Source organism: Lissotriton helveticus, chromosome 1_1 (assembly GCF_964261635.1).
Source record: "Lissotriton helveticus chromosome 1_1, aLisHel1.1, whole genome shotgun sequence".
NCBI lineage: Eukaryota > Metazoa > Chordata > Amphibia > Caudata > Salamandridae > Lissotriton > Lissotriton helveticus.
Window position 1 is genome coordinate 1,462,880,252 of NC_136057.1, and position 23,246 is coordinate 1,462,903,497.

Below are 23,246 nucleotides of genomic sequence, written 5' to 3' on the forward strand. Positions count from 1 at the left end.
GCATTGAGGAACCTCCAACCTCTGAATCGGATGCCAATGCGGATGACGCCATGAGTGAGGAAGGGAGTGAAGAGGCATCTTCTTTTCAGGTGGAATATCAAGTCATGCGCAACAATTTGCTGGAAGGCAGCAGGGGCAAACCCCCGGACAATCAAAGACCAAGAGGAAGACGAGGAGGGGCGGCTGCGGGAAGAAAACCTCCAGGTTCACCACCAGTAACACGCAGCATGAAGACCTATGCAAAGAAAAAGAATTAAGCTGGGACTCCAAAGATTCCAACACATCCGACAAACTAACTATCATCAACCTAACTAATAAAGTACTCACCACTGAAGAACATTCCATTCTTCAATTGGGTCTATCTTTTTGTCCCCAAAGAAATTTCGAATTTGCTCAGACGCGGATAGACCTTTTCAAGTTCACGCGCAAACTAAAATTATATAAATTTTTCAAATTGAAGCCGCACACAGAGAGCACAGTGCGCAGCAGCGAAAACACTGGCGTTAGTCTTGGATGTCGAGAATTGAGGGGTCTGCAGGCCATGGAGAGCCTTGATCGAGAGATTAACTTGGATCAGGGAGTAGAAATTACGAACACCCAGATACTGGCGGCCTCCAATATTCGACAGGAAGGGGGATGTAGTGATTTTAAACCCCTATCTACCTTTATGCCGATGATGAGTACTGATGCCATTGATATATTTTCAGATGCTGTTTTGAGAGACCTCACCAGATTACGTAAGGTGAAACAACATGCTTTGTCAAATGACAATTTCACCAATAAACAGAAGATCGCTCTCAACAAATTGTGCTCAGACTCTGGCTTGGTCTGTAAACCCTCTGATAAGGGGGGTAACATTGTGCTTTTGACTGCCGAACAATATGAGAACGAGGCCAAACGACTTCTCGGTGACATTGACACCTACATCAAGGTGGGTGAGACTGATTACAACCGAAGTGTGGGTGAGTACCATGAAATGATAACCAAATGGTACAACAGTAATATGCTCAGCACAGATGAATATTTGTTTCTGCGTTGCCTTAGCCCTGTCATCCCCACCTTTTACTACCTGCCTAAGGTACACAAAGACTTATGTAACCCACCAGGAAGGCCCATAGTTGCCTCCAACGGCAGTCTTACGGAAAACCTCTCAATTTTTGTGGATTCGTTCCTCTCCCCCTTGGTCACGTCATTGCCTTCGTATCTTAGAGATACCAAACACTTTTTGACTCTCATCAATACTATTGTTTGGAAAGAGACTTATTGCATGATGGTACTGGACATCGCCAGTTTATACACATGTATATCACATGAGGACGGTTTAAGATCTATGGCGAGCTTTCTAGATAAACGTCCTATTTGTTATTATGAACACAATAAGATGTTACTTGACTTCATGAATTTCAGCTTGAAAAATAACATCTTTCTTTTCAGCAACCAGCTTTACAGGCAGATCTCAGGAGTCGCCATGGGAGCGTGCTCGGCTCCCAGCTTTGCCAACCTGTTTGTAGGTAGATGGGAAGAACAGGCCACCTGGAAAGTAATTGATCCGGAGTGGGAAAATAGAATTATTAGTTGGCATCGTTATATTGATGACTTGTTTGTTATTCTTGACAGTCCTGTAGAATCTGCCTATGTGTTCATAGATATGCTAAACAACAATGATATGAATTTAAAATTCACAGGGCATATCAGTAGGAGCTCTGTCAATTATTTAGATCTGACAGTGTATATTGATGACATGGGTATGGTGCAAACCAAATTATTCAGAAAAGAGACGGCAGGTAATTCCACCCTGTTTGCCACTAGTAGCCATCCACGCCAATTGGTCGAAAGTATACCGTACGGGGAACTTTTGAGGCTAAGGCGTAATAATTCTAATCCTGATGATTTTAAGAAGGCAGCGGCTGCTAGTCTTCAGAGATTCAGGGTAAGGGGTTATAGTGAAAAAGTGCTCAGCAGTGCTTTTGATAGAGCCAATAAGATGCAGAGGAAATCACTGTTGGAGACGAAAAAAACTGCCAAAACCAAAAACGGTGCATTTCGTCTGATTACCACTTTTTCCAGTAATGCTGGGCAAATTAAAAAGATACTCAAAAAGAATTGGAATATTCTTATGTCAGACAACATCATCAAGGCTGAGTTACCCAGTAATCCCCTTGTAACTTTCAGGAAGGCGAGATCTCTCAGAGACCAGTTGGTCTCAAGTCATTATATTGCTCCTGAGAAAAAATCGAAACTCCCTGTCCTGAATGGCTTCTATCCATGTGGCCGGTGTAAGGCCTGCAAACATAGCAAGCGGACGCTTGCTTATAAGGTGCCAGGTCTTTCTACACCCAAAAAGATAATGAAGTTCCTGACGTGCTCTACTGCATATGTAATCTACTGTCTCACCTGCCATGCGGCTTAAATTACATTGGCAGTACCACCAATGCTGTGAAGCTAAGGATATTAGAGCACATGCGTGCAATAGCTAAAAAGGATGTCACATACCCCGTAGCGAGGCACTTCGAGAAAAAACATAAGAGTAACAGGGATCTGTTAACTTACATCTGTCTCGACAGTGTAGCAGCTAGCATTAGGGGGGGCGATCGTTTACAAAAACTGCGGAGACTTGAGTCCAGATATATCATTGATCTACAGAGCAAGTACCCCAATGGCCTTAATATGCATGAAGAACTTTCGGTTCATTTGGGTTAATCATGTCTGCTCTGCTTGTGATTCTTTTTGTATCTGGACATTTTCTCATATGTAAATAGTTTCTCTTTAGGTCTCTTTTCATGTCAGTAACTCTGGTTTTAGATATTTGTAGATAATATTTGATTTTGGTATTTGTGGGTGCATCCACTCGATATATTTTCTTAACAGGAGTAGCAGTTGATACATAGCCCAATGTGGGGAATGATATTTATGAATTTGTCACATGTCATGTCATTGCAGAATGAATGTATTTTTATGATTAATTTCATGAGGATTTTTAACACTGCGCCATTGTTAGGTACTCTGATCAATGGTACCTTTATCACTGCTTTCCTGTGTTTTGCCCATTCAGGGCGGTATTGTGTATTGAAGGCTTAAGGGATTATTATTTATGCCCATCTGCGGGCTAGATATCTCAGGTTTTTGCTAGCACATTTGTGTTGGGTTTCATGTAAACAAAATTTTGTACATACATATAGAAATGAGTGCTTGTGTTTACGTTTATACATGCACACAGGCTTGGGTTTAACATCTTAAGATGGCCGACCCATTTGTCGCCTCATTTATAGTCCTTCTATGCTTCCCATGATCATCACTTTGCATTGAAGGCTTTTGGAGGGAATGTTTATGCCCATTTTCGGGCGAGATGTCACATGTTATTCTATGCATATTTATGTTGAATCTCATGTAAATAATGTATATATGTGTACATATATTTAGAAACGATGGTTTTCTTTATGTGTTTATACATGCGCACATGCCTGAGTTTACCATTCAAAGATGGCTGATCCATTTGATGCCACAAATGTTGTCCTTCTTTGCTTTTCAACAATCATGTGGATGCACCCTTGTTTGTTTTTAAAAATGAGTTGAGCGCCTTGGCTCTTTGCATTACTTGACGAAGCCCTCTGGCGAAACGCGTCGTATGCTGTGAGGTTCCCCATTAAAATCTTTTGAGGAATCACCCCCTGCGTGTGCTGCTTTCTATACAGACTTACCGTTTGTGGATGCTTGGAGCTTAGATATATATATATATATATATATATATATATATATATATATATATATATATATATATGTTCCACCAAAATGCGCTCGCGCTCTGAAAGGTCACTCTTGACATCCCCGCTATCCAGCTTACTTGCCTTGAGACAGCCAAAGTGCCCTTTCTCCAGTTATACTTCTGATTCCCAACGCGTTTCAAAGCAACTCCGCTTCTTCCTCAGGGGACAAACACACGAGCACGCTTGAGGCTCACTTTCACGTTTCACCTATATTTCAGTATAAACACCGCCCTCAGTGGGTGGGGCTTAGCGTTATGCACCATCAGGCATGATGGTATTTGTAGTCCATAGGTGAGCGCCTATTTACATATTCCTTTAGTAGGTTGCAAGCTCGTGTATTAGAGAAAATGTCCAATTTGATCCTTTAGTAGGTAAGGAGAACAGGGTAGGTTGGCCAGTCTTACATTCGGGATGTCGTGCCTTAGGAGAAAGACTCGTTCTTAAACCAAGGCATCTCTGCGTCGTAGTGGCGTATCTGCGAGCAGAGCGGTGCTCCTTTCCACGGCCAGGAAGCCGTGCATCTATTCCGCGAGCGCATTTTGGTGGAACACATATATATATATATATATATATATATATATATATATATATATATATATATATATATATATATATATATATATAATCAGACGCTACCATTCACACTGCACACAGACTATATCATACTCCAACATTAACAGTGTGCATTGGGATGATATCCGACACCACCATTCACAGTGCGCATTGGGATGATAGAGACAAATATTCAGTGCACACAGACCATATCCGACCCCAACATTCCCAGTGCACACGTACAATATCAGACACCAACATTTACAGTGCGCATAGGGATGATATCAGACGCCAATATTTACAGTGCACATAGGGACGATAGACACCAATATTCAGTGCACATAGACCATATCCAACACCAACATTCACAGTGCCCATAGGGATGATATTAGATGCTGATATTCATAGCGCACATAGGGACGACATCAAATACCCGATCTTGGGCAAAACATTTAGTGTGTCTCGCACAGATATGCACCGTGGAGACACAGGACAGGGTATAAGACACCAATGTGCTCAGGGAGAACAGAAGCTGACCATGTCCTCAGTGTACAATATCAGAAGCCGATATTCACGGGATATGCGGTGGATAAGAACAAACACAGATAACCTGTCTGCAGATACGTTATTTGTAAATAGAGTTGAAATGCGAATGACTCGATAGTTTAAAGGGCCACAGCAACTCTCGTGTAACACCCCAAAGTTCGCAATGCAAAGAAAAATACTAAAATAAACTGGTCACGCTCCTCAAAAATAGTCTGATGCCAATTAGAAAACAAAACATCACCGTGACATTATTCATTGGAACCAAACACAACAACACAAACCGCACTAGAACAAAATAGTATAGCGGGAAACCACAAATAGAGCAATAATACAAGGAAATCTAGTTGTAGCTGGAGAGCAGGCAGGGTGGAAGACCGTGATGTGCATTGAAATGGGCGGAGTACCGGTCATTACCTGCCATCGCATAGATAGGCCTGGCTTATTACTGAGTGCCTTGTCAGTCACTGGTGAGCTTAGGCACTCGACATGTAGTCACAAATGCTCTCTGCTGCGCACCCTCAGTGCCTGTATACCCTCACGGGTGACCAGAAGCACTCTACAAGTCTACTGATTGATTGATAGACAGAACAATGCATTTGCGAAAGTCTGAGCTATTGGAAATGACAAGGTAATTTTCAATTTGCGATTCCCAAATAGCGATTTTTAAGGAATCGATATTTGAGAATAGCAAAATGGAATGTAGGTAAAAAGTCGCAATTGTTTTGCGAATCTTTAACATTCCTTATTTGCGATTAGCAAATTGCGAATCGCAATTAAGGAATGAGTGTCCCATTCATTCCTATGGGCCAAAAGGCCCATAGGAATGAATGGGGATACATTCTCAAATTGCGATTTTCTGTGTGAAAATCGCAAGTTGAGAGTCGCAATTCTAAGGGTGCCAGGGTGTCCAAAGGACACCTGTTGCACCCTGGAATGTGCCTGTAAGTACATGTGGTGCACATACATGCCCTAAGGGCATGTCTGTGCGCCACATAGCACTTTGAATTTTTTGCAAAAATTCATTTTTGAAGGAAATCGCAAAATACCATCTACTTTGAAGTAGGTGGTATTTTGCGATTCCTTATGCAAAAATCGCATTTTTTAAAGCACCCCTACATAGCATTTAAGGAATCGCAAAATTGCGATTCCTTAAATGCTATGCACAATAAGGAATCGCAATTTTTGCGATTCCTTATTTTGCTAAGTGGCACCTACATATTAAAACGCCGTTTGCGATTCGCAAACGCCGAATTTCGGCGTTTGCAAATCGCAAACGGCTACCTACATATGCCCCAATGTCTTTTCTTTATATGTTTTGAAAAGCTGCAAGTGGTGCGTAAAACACGTACTTTGTGCTTGCTTACGAGAAGCAATTCTGGCAGTAACTGCACCTCTTTTACTGCCAGCCTTGCTTCTCGTAAGCACCTACTTTAAGTACAGTGTGTGTTTATACACTACTTGCGGGTTTTCAAAACATGTAAATGACAATGCCTGTTATTTATAATGCCAATAGCTCAAAATCTCGCCAATACGGGACCAATTGCATTTCAAATGCTTGTTTCATTGTATGCTATGGTTTGCACCTCAGTTTAATCCATTCTAAACCAGGACTCCAAATCCCAGAGTTCAAATAAAATACCTGGATTGGATGAGCTATTCACAGTTGTAACTGGTAAGCTTGAGATAAGGGGTGGCTGAGTCCTTTGGTTTTGTCTGATAGGCGGGGATTGGGTCAAGTGAGCTGCTGGTTCATCTAGTCCATGGATAAATTGTTAATGGTTTCTCTGGTACAACTCAGGGTGGTCTGGTCTGAGGTCTTCTGCCTAACTTCCATCGTGCACTTGAGTACTGGAATTCACCCTTGGGTGTTTTGTTGGTGGTAATATTATTATGCACATTCCTTGGTCTTTTCTGGGTGCTTTCATGAGTGATTGAGTAAAATGTGTGCGGCTGAATGTCTTGGTGTAAAGTGTTTAAGTTTGACCTAGAGTGAGAGCTACAGAGTTGGTCTGCTCATTTTTTCCCTCTAGATCTGTGTTTTCTAATCTGTGGGTCTCACCCCACTGGCAAGTCGTGAGTTGATTTTTGGTGGGGTCAGGAACTGAGCAATAAATAAGGATACCTTTAAATTCTCTGTTTATTTTGTCACATTTGTCAGTGCTTCAAAGACAGTGGTCAAATGTCAGGCAATGTTTTCTGACAATTGCTGCTTATTTTAATAGTTTGGTGTTGACTTTTCTTTCTCTGACTGCAAAGTAAAAAGAGCTGTTAAAGAAATTGTGTGACAATCTTGCTGGAGTAAAGGGAAAGTTGAAGGAATGGCGCTCAAGGTTTTTTTAAATTTTTATAAACAACATTCAAAATGTAAATACCTAGAAATAACTGCATATATTCAGCAGGTAGGAAAGCAAAAATGTAACACATTTTTTTTGTAATTCTGAAGTATGCTGGAAACGGAGATTAATACGATCACAACAAAACAATACTTTACTAGATGAAGCCACGTGATACTCATGTTCACAGAAATCCAATTTCCACCCATCATTTGTATGCTATATAGGTTTTTTTATAACCACATTTTATTGAATTTGGTAATACACAACTGCATCCACATATATGAACAAGTACAATAAAATAAAACATTTCTCTGGGTTTAATCATTGGGCACCAGCGATTTTTTTTCCCCCCAACCAAATTATCTTTCTAGAGGCAGTCCATAGTGAGCACACCACCCTCCCCATTTGTTTGTGTTTTCGAGGGCAACCATGGGCCTCATAGATGGGTCGTTCTTTGCGCACACACCAGTCGAGGCCCCTCTGCCACTTTTCCAATAGAGGGGGCCACCGGGCGCTTCCATCAGCGAATAATGTCCCTCTTGGCCACCAGGTACACCACCCCAATGAATATCTTCTCGGCACAGGATTCCCCAGTCCCCTCCAATAGTCCCGACAACGCTTTCCTGTGGGGCCAACTCATTATTATGATACAGGACTGCAGAGATGTCCTGCGTCACTCCTTCCCAGAAAGGCGTTAAGCGCGGGCAGGACCATGCCATATGAAAGAAATCAGCAATTGGGGATTGGCAATGTTTACAACCAATCTGCTCTCCCCCACCCATCCACTGCAATTGGCATGGAGCTAAGTAGGTAGCGTGAAGATGGGTGACTTGTACTATCTGTAATCTAGACGAAATAGCTAGTTTCTGTGGGGAGATACTAGCATCTCCCCAGCCCTTGTCCTCCATTTCATACTTATTGTGTAGATGCAAGATGAGATCTGGGGCATTGACTGTCAGGGGCCGATAAATCGTAGAAATCGCTCCCTTGCATAGGCGGCCCATCAGAAGCTTTGCTTCAAGGGGGCTGTATTTGGGGATCTGTATGTCTGCTGGGATATGAGTTAAAAGAGCTTGACCTACCTGTAAGTAACAGAAAACTGTGCACGTGATGAGCTATATTGTTCCTGCAGTTCTTGAAAGGACATCAGGAGCCCCTCTTAACGAATGTCACCTAAGTAGCTAATGCCAATGCGGTCCCCTTGAAAGAACCTCACAAGGCCGACCACTTGGTGTAACCAGGTGCCCTGCCACAGGAGTTTCATACCTGTGAGGAGTCTCATCTAGCAGGTGAGGATCATGTGTGCTATATAGTTTTATCAGTAAAACTGTCTCTTTGGAAATTTAGTAGCCATTTAAATGGAAAATGTGCTGTCTGTAAATGTGTGCTACCACATAATGCTTTAGTTACATTAAAAAATGGCCCTACCTCATTTCCATTGAAGGTAGTAGAGTCGCAAAAGTTTGTCTTTCTAAAAATTGGGTCCAGATTAAAAAAAGGTTGGTAAGCAGTGCTCTAGAGCATGGATTTCTCCGTGTTCATTAACAATAAGGGCAGTACTACATTGGTTGTCTTGTTTTAGCAGATTTCTAGTTCCCTGAAACAGTTTTTTCCATATTGTTCTTAATGTAAGTTTTGTTTTCTTTTTGGATGCAGTGTGTATAAGTTTCACTTGAGGAAATTTGGTACAACATAAATGCATGTACTACATTACCCATACAACATTAAGGGGACCCCACATTGCATGATATCAGCTCTATGTGAACCTTCATTTCACACATGCCTTCCTGTTCCACGTTTTCTTGCATATTTACCCTCAGACGATCACCTCGTAATACCTTACAGTGGGCATCGTCCTATATACCCTTTTTCATATTTTAGGGTGAAAGGTTTGGAACACCTGAATTTTGTACCCATAAGTGTAAATCCCATGTTGGTCTACACTACTACATCTATTTAACTGTATTCCCCTTTCAGCAAGGGTATACCACCTCTTATTTGATTATGAAGGGTTTGAGGTGAAGGTAGTGGTGTGTTGGACTTCTGTTGACGCTGTTCTGTTTATTTCACAGGTTGTAGCAGCTGCTTTGTTTTCGGGAGGAAGATGCACCTCAGAGAGAGCTCTATTTTCTACTTAGGTTTCCTCCTGGCCTCTCTTCTGACGGGCACATCTGCTAGGAGAGGCCAGGACCTGCATTGTGGAGGTAGGAGATAATCTGATTTGGTAGGAGATAATCTGCTTTGCCTTCTTGCCTAAAACTAAAAGCCATCTGCATGCAAGACCTAACAAGCATTTACAATGCAATGGTCTCGGCATTATTAAAGGTAGAGCTATTGGCATTGCGCATTACTTTTTTTTTTTTTTTTTTTTTTTACATCTTAAATAATGGCATTGTCATTTACATTGCTAATAGCTTAATCGTTAAATAAATGGCATTGTCATTTACAATGCCAATAGGTTAATCGCTCGCAAATGCATGACCTATTGCATTTACACACACTCAAAGCCACCCACACACACACACAGCCCCACGAACACACAGAGCCCCACGAACACACAGAGCCCCACGAACACACAGAGCCCCACGAACACACAGAGCCCCACGAACACATAGAGCCCCCCACACACACACACACACAGAGCCCCCCACACACACACACAGAGCCCCCCCCACACACACAGAGCCCCCCCACCCACAGAGCCCCCCACACACGCACACAGAGCCCCCCCACACACACGCACACAGAGCCCCCCCATCACACATGCACACACACACAGCCCCCCACACACACACACACACGTGAGAGTGATGTTATGTTTGTACTGTAAGTTTCTGCTTTTAAATCACACTACTATTACCTGTGGTGAATGCTGAAATAAAATCTTGCTAATGTATGGGAAGTACAGTTCTCTGGTTTTTGATCACTAATTACAGGTTAAAGAAGTTAACGGTGAGGTAATAAGAAAGGCAAATCTCCCTGTAGAATGATATATTGGGTGCACATATTTTGCAAATAAAGGCATTTTCCAATTGGCCTAATCCAAAAAAGTCATTCTTTGCACAATTTGTGTTGCGTGTCTGAGTTTGAACTGACAAAGGTGTACATGTGCAAAACTGGCTCTAGAAGGCATTCCAATGACTGTGATGGGCGCGAAGACAAGCACAGTGCTGATTCACTAGGTGTGTCCCTGCTTCTTCTTCTCGTCTTTCCACTGACTTCTGTCTACCTCAGAGCCTTTCACAAGGGCATGGGGATTGAGATCTAGGCCTCAGTGGCATTGATATTATCACATAATATAACATCACAGAAAGTGACACCACTCACACTTTAACACAGTGACTTTACAGAAAGTAAAATCCTATGACCATGTGACTGTGAAAGGAAGTGGGCAGCCTTCAAAGGATTGGTGCTAATTCTCAACCTGATTAGACATTACCCTAAAATATCATGGCACAACGTGAAGTGAGACAGTTAAAATACTGTGCTCTGTGAAAATGTAAAATAAATTGGTCTCCTTTTGGCCCCTTACCAGAGTTAGGCGGACACGCAAGCCTCACAGATGTCAGACCTGGCACTCACACCCTTGTTGCCCTTTGCTGAAGCAACGCTTTGACGCCCTCTTCCTTGGCAATCAGGACAGATGTTATCTTCTAGGAGCTACGCGGTGCCTCCTTTCTATTGGCGCCCTAGGAGTCATAGAAAACACGTCCTTAATGTAAGCAGGGGCCAGTTAGAAGGGAGTAGCACCACAGCAAACAGAAAAGGAAAACAACAGATTGTATTTATCACACGTGTTCCATAATGCACCGAAGGACACGTCCCTCTACCTTGCCGTCACTTTAGAGTGCGTCACTCATGGATCAGGTCCAAGGCTGCTGGTAAATTCCAGCCAGAAATAACTTCATGAGAGAACTGATACGGTCTCTTACTTGTAACTATTAGCTCGTTTTGGGGCAATTATAATTGGGGAAATGGTTGAGGAGATAAGTAAAGAATGAGTAACGGTGAAATAAAAAAATGAAAGGACAAAGTAAATAAAAAATAATTAAGACATTAGTTACTTTAAACTACTTAAAATGATGTGCTGAAACATTTACAAACACCAGTGCAGAGGAAACTACAAACAGGTGATGTAAGCTAAGATTGCCCCGTTTATAGCTGTAAGGGGTATTTGTAGTTTGCGCGGGGCTGCTGCTTCCATGCATTTACTGCCAAATAAAACTACTTCAATTCTTGATGCTAATCTTTGTGTGGTTGGTTGATTAAAAGATGTACCTTTTCGAAACATAGCAGCCTCTGTTTTTCGAGCCCTCTCCTTACGCCGTACTCTGTGAAGTCAGTCAAAGCCCCTATGCTGTGCTGCCATGCCACAATTTAGATTCATGGGAAAGCCCAAATTAGCCTGCCTACTACACCTTGTAAACGGGACATTGTGTGTCATGCATGCCGATCAGCGCGGCTCCATGTGGAACAGCGCTGAAGCGTCCGATGGATCTGAATTGTGCGTTTATTGTTGGTACTTTGCAGCGCATCTTCAGCCGAAATTGTATGTGGGGAGGAGTGAAACAAAACGGCAACGAAGAACCTACAAAAACACTTGGGCGGACGAAAGGGACTGCCAACAACTATTGTACACTGGCGCACTGGTGATGGGCTATTTTACAAGGGTGGGGTGGGTGGCTGAGTTCTCCGACCCTACAGAGGTCCAGTGTGTGTACGGTGGGGGAAAGAGGGGCAGCTACTCGGACAAAGTGACGGAAATTGTCTAACTCTTTAATAACCCGCATGCCTCGATGGAAGTGCACATTCCAAAAGAAACCCCGAGTGATAAGCGTCTCACCACAGTCTTTTTGCAGTCGATGAACTCTAATAGACGGGAACTGCCCCTTTGGCGTGCAAACATACTGTGGAAGCTGACTGTGGATTATAGTTAGCTGCACATCTTACACAGCCTCGAAAACCACCATACCGGCGCCTACAGAAAGAATACTGAAGAAAAGAGACAGGCGCGTGCGCTATTGCTACAGCGAACAGATGAACCATGTGTGCTGGTCCGATAACGGGGCATTCTTTCATTTTGGGGCTGGGGGAGATGCGTGTGTTAATCTAGAGCCGAGCTATCTGTGGAATTAACAACTGGTGCAACAAACCACCAATCCCGCTGTCACGCCTTGTTCTGAAGAGCGCATGGGGGGGTGCACGCGACCGTCCTGTGGATTTTTTTTCAATGTGAAGCGACAAAGAAAACAAGACAAGAACGAGGAAGCCCGAGTTTGTGCCTCCGACGCCTGGAGCTCGGAACGGGAGGAGGGAGAGCGCAGGGCGGGGGAGGAGGGCAGCCAGCGCTGCCGTAGGACGCCGCTTCATGAGGCGAGGGAGCCCGCGCTGTACTCGTGCGTCTCAGCTGGCGAGGGAGGGCAGCCGGAGCCTTGGTGAAGAGAGACCGGCTAACTGGGGAAAGGCAGCGCGGGGCGAGCACAAGTGGAGCTGGGGGAGAAGGGTGGCTGAGGAGGGGAACTGCGCAGGCTGGGAGAAAGAAAGGGGAGAGAGAACAGCCGGCAGGCAGGAAACAAAATGGCGGCCGCAACTCAGAAGAATTTTCGGATTCGGGGGCGTGGCTTAAAAGTGGAAACAACAGCACAAACACGCCCCCGAATCTGAAAGAGACGGAGCTTCTTTCGAGGGACGCCTCTCTCCTCCAATGGCTGGCCTCCGTTTAGGAAGCCAGCCAATGGAGGAGAGACCAGGAGAGAGGCGGGTTTAAGCACTCACTGAAAGACATTAATTCTCCGACTTCCGGCTGGCAAGTTAGCCGTCGGTCCGAGAGCTAAAAATGGTAGGGAATGGGAACATTTGAATTGCGTTTCAGGCATTAACTTCGAACATTAATTTTCAGTCTAAAATCTGTTGCTTATTGTGAGAGTGCATCTTTTGACATTCGATCCCACTTTTTGTCTGGAACATTGTTTTCTATTGTAGTGTGCAGGGTCCCTGTCAGCCAGGATCCCTGTCAGCCAGGGTCCCTGTGCCAGTGTTTATTCCCTAAAACTGGACCACGATTGGCAACTTCAGTCCTCTCTAAGTCCCTAGTAAATGGTACCTTGGGCATGGGAACTGAAGGAGGCCCCCTAGGGACTGCTCACCAATGCCATGCACCTGCCACTGCAGCTTGTATGCCTTGGTGCAGTGAAAAGTGACAGTCAACATTTGCACACTACCTGTGTGCCATGCCAACCGCCTACGGTATAGGTAAGTAACCCCTCTAGCAGGCATTACAAGCATGAGCAGATATGCCCCAACAATATTGAAGTCTATTATTCAATATTGTAAGTGCCAGGGAAGCCATAAAGAGTACATGGACTGGAAACTCGACAACTAGAGCTCCCCAGCACCATGAGGCTTCACTGAACCCAGGAGTGTTTGGTACCAAGTCACTCCTTTTAATAAACCCACACTGGTGCCAGTGTTGGGTTTATTAAAAAGGGTACTCAGAGGGCATATCAGAGGTGGCCCCTAAAAACCTACCAACCCTGGTGTGGTCTCTTACTGACTTTAGGCATCCTGCTACCACCAGACATGTGTCTGGACCCCTCGGACGAGAACCTCTTCTCTCCGAGGATAGAAACAAAACACATACTGGTCGGAGATGTCACTTCTCCTCCCCCAGAATTTGCACAGTGCTTGAGAGGGAAGCTTCAAAGGCCTGCCGCCTTTGTAATGCAACCCTAGCCTCTGCTGCTGGCAGCAAATGACCTCCCCTGATTAACCCCCCACTTTTTACGGGAAAACTTAGGAAGAAAAGGAGGTGTGCCTCCCTTCGCCAGCACCACCCCTCAGGTGCAGGGGGCGAAGTAAAGTACACTTTTCAGTGCCCACAATCTTTAAGTTAGTGGGACTTAGTCAATCGGGGCTATGGTTATGCCCCCTACCATGAGGGTGGCATAATAGTGGTTGTGGACACCCCAGGTAAGGAACCCATTGGTCCCTACCTGTTACTCTCCAGTAACGCCCCTAAAACTAGTGTTTAGGTGACTCCCCCAGACCCTGAAATCAGACTTCAACAACCTGCGAAGGACCGTGCAGCAGCGAAGACTGAAGACACCAACTGACTTGGCCCCAGCCCCACCGGCTTCTCTGCAGGCCTTAAAGATCGCGCTAAAGAAGAGCGACCCTTCCCGCGGACCAGCGACCTCCAGAACCCTGTCTGCTTACCTTCAAGAAAGATTCCTAATCTCCCGTGGACAGTGTACCGGTCCAGAAAAAAACATCTGCAAAAAAAAAAAGAACTATGCCCTAAGCAACTCCGAACTCTTCGCTGAACCCACCTTTGCACTCAACTCCAAGGCCCAGGTCCTAGTGGCCCACCTGTCGTGCGCAGGTTCCCCAGCTCTTCTGAGCCCAAGTCCACCGTGGGCTAACCCCCTGCTGGACTCCTCAGCTTGAAGACCCCCCCTGACCGCGACCTGCCTGGTTAGAGTTTCCGGCGCCTAGGGACACTCCTGCACCCGAAGCCCCTGGGCCTTGGGGACCTCGACCATCAGTGTCCCTATGTCCTCTAGCATCTATACTTACCTGGGCAACTGTGCATTTCCTTTGTCTGGACTCCTGGTCTGAGCCTTTGCTCAAAACCGATCCCCTCATTTGAAAAGTATTGGATACCCAATGCTGTGTTGGCACTCTTCACCCTGCCGCTCCTGTGTCACTGTGGATGTAAGTCTGGTGTTGCCTTGTGGCACCCACTGTGCTTAGCTTAAACGCAGGAGATCAATCCTTGACACCCCTTTACTCGCCTGCGAGCAGCTCATCTTCATTCACGCCCCCTCTCCATTGGTTTACATTGGGCGTCCGACCACACCTGTGACCTCTGCACCTGGCCACCCCTATCGGTGCACCTTTGGTCCCAAGTTGAACCTTGCCCGGTGCTAACCTTAACACCCAAAGACTGGATTAGTAAATTGTGTACTTACCTGTGAAACTGCAAAGTATTTTTCCTGAAAAAGTACTTAATTTTTTGCGAACAACTTGGTCTTAAAATCTTGAAAAAAGCAGTTTTTTCTAAAATTGGTGTGAATCTCCTTTTTGAGTTGTCATTTATTAGTCACTGTATGCATAACAATGCCTTACACTCCTGTGTTAGGCCTTAAGCTTCTCGCCCACCCTACCTCAAATAGAGCACTTTGGGTTTAGATTTAGCCCTGTACACTTCTTTTGGAATCTCTGGACTCTATGCACGATATAACCACTTAGTGGTATACCATATACAGAGCTAGCTTCCTACACTTATCCTTTCCTTCTCCCTGTATCCCAGCCCCTACACTGATGTCTTATGAATACCCATTTGCTTCCCCATGCCTTTTCAACTCTGACATTGCGTGTCAAAATATCTTCAGGTGGCCATCGTCAAGGCACATGTTGCTGATGGTGGGTGCAGAAAATGCTTAATCACCAATAGCATGTAGTGAAAGGTGATGCTCGAGTGTGAGTGAAAGAGGAGATGGGGAGTTCCAAAGCCATGCATGAATGTGTGGGGTGGGCAAGATATGCTGTTTCTTAACTCCTTTACTGGTCGGTTGTCCGGGCACGCTTGTTGTGCGGCTACATAGGCCCCAGGCATTGAACACCACCATTTTACATGTTCATGTTTAAAGTTGACATCCCCTGCGTGCTAAGCCTTTTTTTGGGCTATTTGTAGTAGTTCGCGCTTGGGCCCCGTAACTTTATGTCCAAATAAGGCATCTATGCCAAATGTGCGTTCTTTTCTTCCAACATCCTGGGGATTCTAAAGGTCCCCAGGGTTTGTGGATTCCCCTGAAGGGGACTGAGAAATATTTGAAAACTACACACCCAGGGGAATCCAGGATGGTTTGACTTGTGTGGCTCTCACTAGGTTCTGTTACCCAAAATCCCCTGCAAACCTCCGCCGTTAGTAACCAAACCAAACTCATTTTTGGCAGTCAAACCTGGGACGAAAAATGCAGATAATCCCCCTTGCAAAACCAGGTCGTTTTCTGATAGATACATTCCCACAATATAGTTTGGGCCCTTCCCTATCGCAGGTGCTTGGCTCACCCACACAAATGAGGCAGCATTTTTATCATAAGACCTGGGAAATATTGGGTGGTAAAACATTTGTGGAGGTTTTCTGATTCTGGAAGATTATGGCACAGTAATTCAAGGAAAAGGTGTGACTTTATTCACATTTTGAGGTTTGCAGGGCATTGTGGGTAAGAAAACCTGTTGGGATCCACAAGAGAGACACACCTATCTGTACCCCCTGGGTGTTTAGTTTATGAAAATCTCTTCAGTTGGTAGATTTTCTCTAGAGACTATGTACTCTCTGGCAAAGAAAGACAGAAAAGACAAATATTACCGCACAAGCATGTACACACACATACTGGCTGGATTTGGCACGAGGGTGAGTGGTGCTTAAATATATAAAATATTATTAAGAAGCAATGTCACAAAAATAAAATGCACTGTTATTAATTTAAAGTTCAAAACCCTGAACCAGTGACTCGCAGCTCGTGAGCTGTAAAAAGCAGCGTCAAGACCCCAACCGCTTTACAGTCTATTCACACACCTTTCATACGCGACACACACAAAACCATTCACACCGCCAACCACAGGCCCAGCACATTACAACACTCACATCAACAGACGGGGTCTTTCAAGGGCCCATCACTTTCATACACCCACATGCCTGATACAGCAGCTCCACCGGCTGATGGAGTGTGTGGACTGGCATTTGGCTACCAGTGTGTGAAGTGACCAGCAGCAAGTCACTACTCGCACACCGCCAGCCAAGTGGCGGTCCGCGCACACCGCCAGCCAAGCGGCGGTCCGCGCGCACCGCCAGCCAAGCGGCGGTCCGCGCGCACCGCCAGCCAAGCGGCGGTCCGCGCACATGGCCTTCACATTTTAGTTTTTCACATTTAGTTTTTCACAACAAAGAAAACACAAAGCTCTAACTCAAAACATCGCACTAATGCCAATCTTGAAACTGAACAAAAAAGTATAAAACTATACTGACCAGGCAGTTCACTTTTACACTCGCGGATGCTCCAAAAATTATTTTGCGTGTGGTTCATTCTAAAACAGGCAGGCACAAACAGCGCAGTTTTAGAAGGACACTCGGGCACTATATAAGAGTTTCCTTCCGTGCATCTCTTTACATAGAGACTCTGCATCTCCTACTGGGAAAGTCTTTTTTGGGGCGTGGGGAGAATGTGATCAGCAAAGTGGCAATCTAGCCACATCCTCCACCACTCCAACTCCTCCTACTCTAGGAACACTTGCCTATTCCACTACAACAAGGCTGCCTATCACCGACTCCTGAAACTTAATAAATGTTATCCTTAACTCTGGAGAACAATCCTTAAATACAATAAAAGCATTGAAGGTTGCTACGTAGAAAAGACAGATAGTCAACTTCTTATACCAAATGTAAGCCTTATGAAGAGCAGTGTAAGGTTCAAACCTCTGACCTACTCTATCAGCACCACCAATGTGCCTATTATAGTCTAAATTGCACACACGTTTGTGCACTTCAGCAACCTGACGCCAAACAGTCACAGGTGAAGTACTTTCATCATGGACTGTAGTCTGCATGTACACATCTCTCCTGTCTGCAAACCTCACAGTACGAAAAGCACTGCACTGTCCCCTCAAGTTTTTGTCAAACAAGTTATTTTGGGTAACCTTTGCGGTTAGAGCGGATTGTGCCACAAGCAACAGTGTCCACTTTGACCAATTCCTTGAACAATTGCACACCAGTGTAGAAGTTATCTACATATAAATGGAAGTCCTCTGACAAGTTCCTACACAATTTTCTGACTCACCCCGAAAGTGGACAGCCAACCAGGGGGGTTCAATCCTGGAATCTCTACCAATGTACACACTGAAATTAGAGACCTATCCAGTCCTACTCTCACACAGCATATACATTTTAATTCCATACTGTGCCCTCTTGCTAGGAATGTACTACCTAAAAACCAAGCATAGATCTCTGAAAAATGATCAGGCCGAATCTTAAAAAGGGTGTCACAATCCGGTTGATCATGGGCAACGCTAAACCATTATCGACAAAACGCAGCAGAAGCAAATACCAATCATGACTCATGATTGCAGGAAATATAGCCGTTGCCATCAAGAGACAAGTAGACCAATACGAAGACATCAATGGCTTCCTTATGCAGCCCATCAAAAAAGTCAAACTCAAGAATTTCCACTTAACCAGATTTGTGGGAGTCCACCTGGTAGCTCTAGAGGGGGGCTTAAGACTGGCACTGTTGTCCCTTAAGTGCTGCTCTGCATACAAATTAGTCTGCTCAACAATCTTATCCAAAAATACATCGTCCTTAAACGACTTAAAACAATGTATAGGCAAATGATTTTTAGTATCCGCTCCACACCCTGCGACAAAAAGGCAGGCAACATTGGCTGCACCATGTCTTGGGCAACCCCGAGGTCAGCTCCCCCTATGGGAAGCCTTGCAGCCCCAGGCTGCAATCCAAATGTCTCTTGCTGCACTATCGGCAAATCAATATCCTCCTCTAAAAAAGGAACTTCATCTGCATGGAGAGTGGCTTCATTATCAGATAATTCCTATCAGACAGAAAATTTACTGCCAGAATCTTCCACTACCTCCTCTGCCTCAGATGCAGTCCTTGCACGCCGCCAGCCAAGCGCCAGTCCTTGCACGCCGCCAGCCAAGCGCCAGTCCTTGCACGCCGCCAGCCAAGCGCCAGTCCTTGCACGCCGCCAGCCAAGCGCCAGTCCTTGTACGCCGCCAGCCAAGTGCCAGTCCACGCACACGGCCAGCCAAGCGCCAGTCCACGGACCGAAAATTCACTGTCAGAATCTTCCACTCACTCCTCTCCGCAGAAAACGGGCAAAAGTAATTTTAAAAAACGTATTGGCCCCAATAGGGGCAATCCTTGTCCAAGGGACTGCCCACAAACCTAAAATATCGATATCCCTAATGCTAGTGGAATTTCTGCCTCCCCAGGAGCAGAAGGGCCTCCAAATAGGGCTGATACACACCCTGACAGCGGTCAGAAAAGTGGCAAAAGTTACTTTAAAAAATTATATCCGCAATGGGGGCGATCCTTGCCCAAGGGACTGTGCCCATGCCTAATATAACAACATCCCTGATGCTAGTGGGTTTTCTGCCCCCCCTCCCCCCTCTGGAGCAGATGGACCTCCAAATAGGACCGAACCCCGGGGAGGGGAGGGAGGGGACAGAAAACGTCCAAAAGTTATTAAAATAATTTATACCCCCAATGGAGGCCGTTCTTGCCCAAGGGACTTTCCTACCATAGAACATGGTACTCTTGGATTTTCTGCATCCCCCCCCCCCCCCTCCCATGCAGGCCTCAAAATGGGGCCAATCTGCCCCCAAGAGGGCCAGAAAATGACCTAATCACATTATCCACATTGGGAAGCGACCCTTGCACAAGGGGTGCTTCATTTCCCAAAAATATAATCCCTGGTGCTAGTGTTTGCATTCCTGCTGCATGATTGCGACCCCATACGCGATCATGCTACAGGAATGCCCTGCAAAAAGACATTGGGGAAGATGAATAACTCTTTCCTCTCCCCTGATGCCTCTGTGAACGCCCAAACCACCCCTCCCTGCAAGTAAAATCCCTCCTTCCCCTCTTACGACTGGAAACCAAATGGCTTCCCACGCGTCTCGCAGCTCTTGATGACGTCACGCGCTGAAGTATGGATTGGGGGGGGGGGGGGAGGGGGCAGGGGTGCCAGCAGAACCCCTTCCATCACTGTTTGGGGGGGGAGTTAGATGGACAACCATGGGAGGAGTGCCAGCTTTTCTCCCATGTGAGGGTGCGAGGACAGAACGGATCCGTTATCAGCACACGCTCAGGACGAAACCGTTCGTTCCTCAGCACGCAGGGGGGTAAATGATTACTTTTATCACACATTTGGTTGCACATCCGTATGTAATAATGTTTTCAGAAATAGGTCTGCTTACACTTCTTTGTAGGCATATTATCGGGCCCATGAATAATCTGTAAAAGGACTAAGTTTATTGGGCAAAAAATCCTTTGTAAAATTGTTTCTGTTTGGCGACAGCTCTGCTAGAGTAGAATAAACAAAACAGACAGACTAGAACTCCGGCATAGGGAGTATGGGTGAAGATTATTATAAACTCTCCAAACCTTTTGTTTCGCCAGAGGAACGTTTTGCTGGCACTAGGGAGGTAGCCCCATGCCAGACATCCAGCCGAGCTGGATCCTGTTACCGTCCTGATAAAGTCTGCTTTACACCAAAGATGGGTTTCCAGATGACACATACCCTCACGTAATTGGGAGAGAGGCCACTCTGGGGCATTCTTGCAGATCTTAACACCCTATGCATATTTGATAGAAAGTGCTATGTGGGAGTATAGATGCAATTATATCTATTCATATAATCAATATAACATCACAATAGGTGAACAGATTTTTATTTCTTTTTAAAAAAATTTTTTTTACCATTCTCGTAATGCTGATGACTGTTTGTTTTCCATTATTCATTATTGCAGCACATGTATTTTACACCAGAATATTACTGCCTCAATAAATGTTTGAAATGCCAATTTGAGTATTTGTTGTGTTTCCCTTTGGGCATGCCTAAGTTTTTAACAAAGGGTAGAATCTGTTTCCACAATTTCCTTGGGGAGTGTTGTAATAACACTGCACACCGTTATCAAGCAGAAAGAGTTTTATTAGAGATAATCTCTTCAGTGCACCCAGCTGGGCGGAATGTCAATAAGAACGTTCTAAAGCTGCCTCCAGGATGACAGCTGGGAAGAAACCAAGTGGTGGGGAAGGCAGGGGGAAAATACACTGGGAGGAAGGGACCATCTAAAATTACAACACATCTTTTTCCCTAAGGGAACAGAGGAAAGGAAGAAGAGGGGGGGGGAAATTACAAGAGAAAAATAAGAACATTATGCCAAGAGGCTGTGATAAACTGAACAAAATGGATTCTGTATGAAACAATCTAATGTGACCTTTGAACCAGAAGGTTAACTCATGTTATACTGTCGGTGCCAGCAGGGGATGGTCTTTTTCCTCGAACTTTCCCTACGGTGCCCCAACTCCCCAGCACTGACACCTGGGACTGCCCTGTCTTCCCTTGACCCATTTCTTTCACTGGTGACTTTTACCACCCTGTCCTGACTCCACACTCTCCCATCTTGCATAACCACTACATTACTCTTCACCTCCTTAATCCTCCCTGGGGGGTAGAACCTGTCTTCACTCTTCCCCGATCTGTCTGGCTTCCTGATGTATACCATCATTCCACTACTGAGGTTCTTTTCTCTAACACCCCATTTTTTGTCGTACCACTCTTTATACTTGTCTTGCTTTTCTTCAATTTTTTCCATCACCTCTCCAGAATCAATTACTAAGCGACCTCCTCTACTCATCCACTGAGGGGACAGTTTTGATCCCGCTTTTCTCCCTCTCATTATTTCGAACAGGGAGTCTGCGTTGTCATGTTCTGAGGTTGCACATACCATCCAGTACCTTGTGGCGTTTAGAAGTTCAGATGGTGCATTGTGAGTTAGCCAGGACGATGGTCAACATATCCTAATGGTGTGCATAGACTTAGTCCTGCACAGTTTTGACTTTTATGTGGCCCAAACGCACAGTCTTAAGGAAATATTATGAGCCGTCTGACTTTCCAGTCCAGAGCTTTTCTTTCATGGTTGAACTGGCCTTGTGCAAATTTTAGAGGGCACTACCCTTGCCATTTGTGGATCATTCCTTTGTTGTATACATATACATCATAAGGTGCTGCTATGTATGCTTTTTTTATGACACCTGTTTATATGTCAATAGAGCAGTCAAGAGCTTAAAACTAAGCTCTCCTGCTATTTTGGTACCAGCTGTAGGAATTACCATATTTTGGATGGTGTACCCCCAGATTTTTGCCCTGACTGTTTTGCTCAGTGTTGATCGCTGTGTAAGTTTCCCCTGCTAATCAGTGATGACGTACTTGTCCTCCCCTTTCAACACGCTGAAATGAGTATTTACCTGATTGGCATGTTTAACTTTGCTCAAAGTCCCTAGTATATGTACCCAGGGCTTAGAAGTTAAATGCCACCAGCGAACTGCAGCACCTATTGTGCCATCCGCTACAGTGGCAGTGCAAACATGGCTTCAGGCTATCAGTGTACCCTGTTTCCAGCAGTGTAAAAACTGCACTGTGACTTGTCAAAGGAAACCCTTTTGACACATCAAAACCTCCTTTTTAATTAATAAGTCAACCCTATGTATGTCTTACACCCCCCCGCTGGGCAGGGTATATCGTATTTAAAAGTAGAACATGTCCTGACACTGAATCGCACCCAAAAGCTATGTTTCTCTGTGGCAGGCTTAGCTGTTTTTTGTAGAAAACCACAGTACATATAAATAAAAACTAATGCCACGTCTCTGAAATTGCATTAGCCTGAAAAATATTGAAAAAAATATTTGTAATAGTTATTAAAAATCCAATTCAATGGCGGGGTTGGATTCTTAATAAATATTAAGGAAAAATTACTTTTAGAAAGTTACTTTTTCTTTGCCTGCAGTTCCTGCAGGCTAGATTTTCATTTGCTCTTCCAATTCTGCCAGCAAGGAATTGGCATTTGAATAGGTGTGGAAAAGGTGTAAAGTGCTTCCCAGAAGCAAACTGTAGGCTGACCAGAATGGTCAGAGATTACTTCTCTAAACATGATACTGTGCCAGGTGGGCCTGTGAGCATTAGTGACATTTGTGTCAAATACTTCTTGGCAGGTCTGCTGGGTTTACATATAATACTTTTGGGTGCAATTGAAAAGAAGGGAAACAGGGTGCCAGAACATTTTCTTTGCAGAGAACCCTACTTTTGCTCTGTCAAACTTGTGTATCTTGGTATTACATATAACTGTCTGTGAGAGTGCACTTGAAAGGAATGGAAACAGGATGCCAAAACATTATTTTTTTTTTATCCACTGTCTGGTTGCTGGAAAACCCTACTTTTGTTCCACAAGACCTCTGTTTCTGGGTTT

General features: G+C 44.7%; 1 protein-coding gene across 3 annotated transcripts in view; it reads left to right on the top strand.

Moving 5' to 3' along the window:
* Positions 1-23,246, top strand: part of CNPY2 (canopy FGF signaling regulator 2) — a 119,680-nt gene that overhangs the window by 23,494 nt on the left and 72,940 nt on the right. For all 3 annotated transcript variants that reach the window (XM_078686149.1, XM_078686143.1, XM_078686148.1), the window contains one exon: positions 9,271-9,402. In XM_078686149.1, coding sequence (XP_078542275.1) covers positions 9,303-9,402 — 100 coding nt within the window. In that variant the 5' untranslated portion in view covers positions 9,271-9,302. The remainder of the gene's footprint in view (positions 1-9,270; positions 9,403-23,246) is intronic.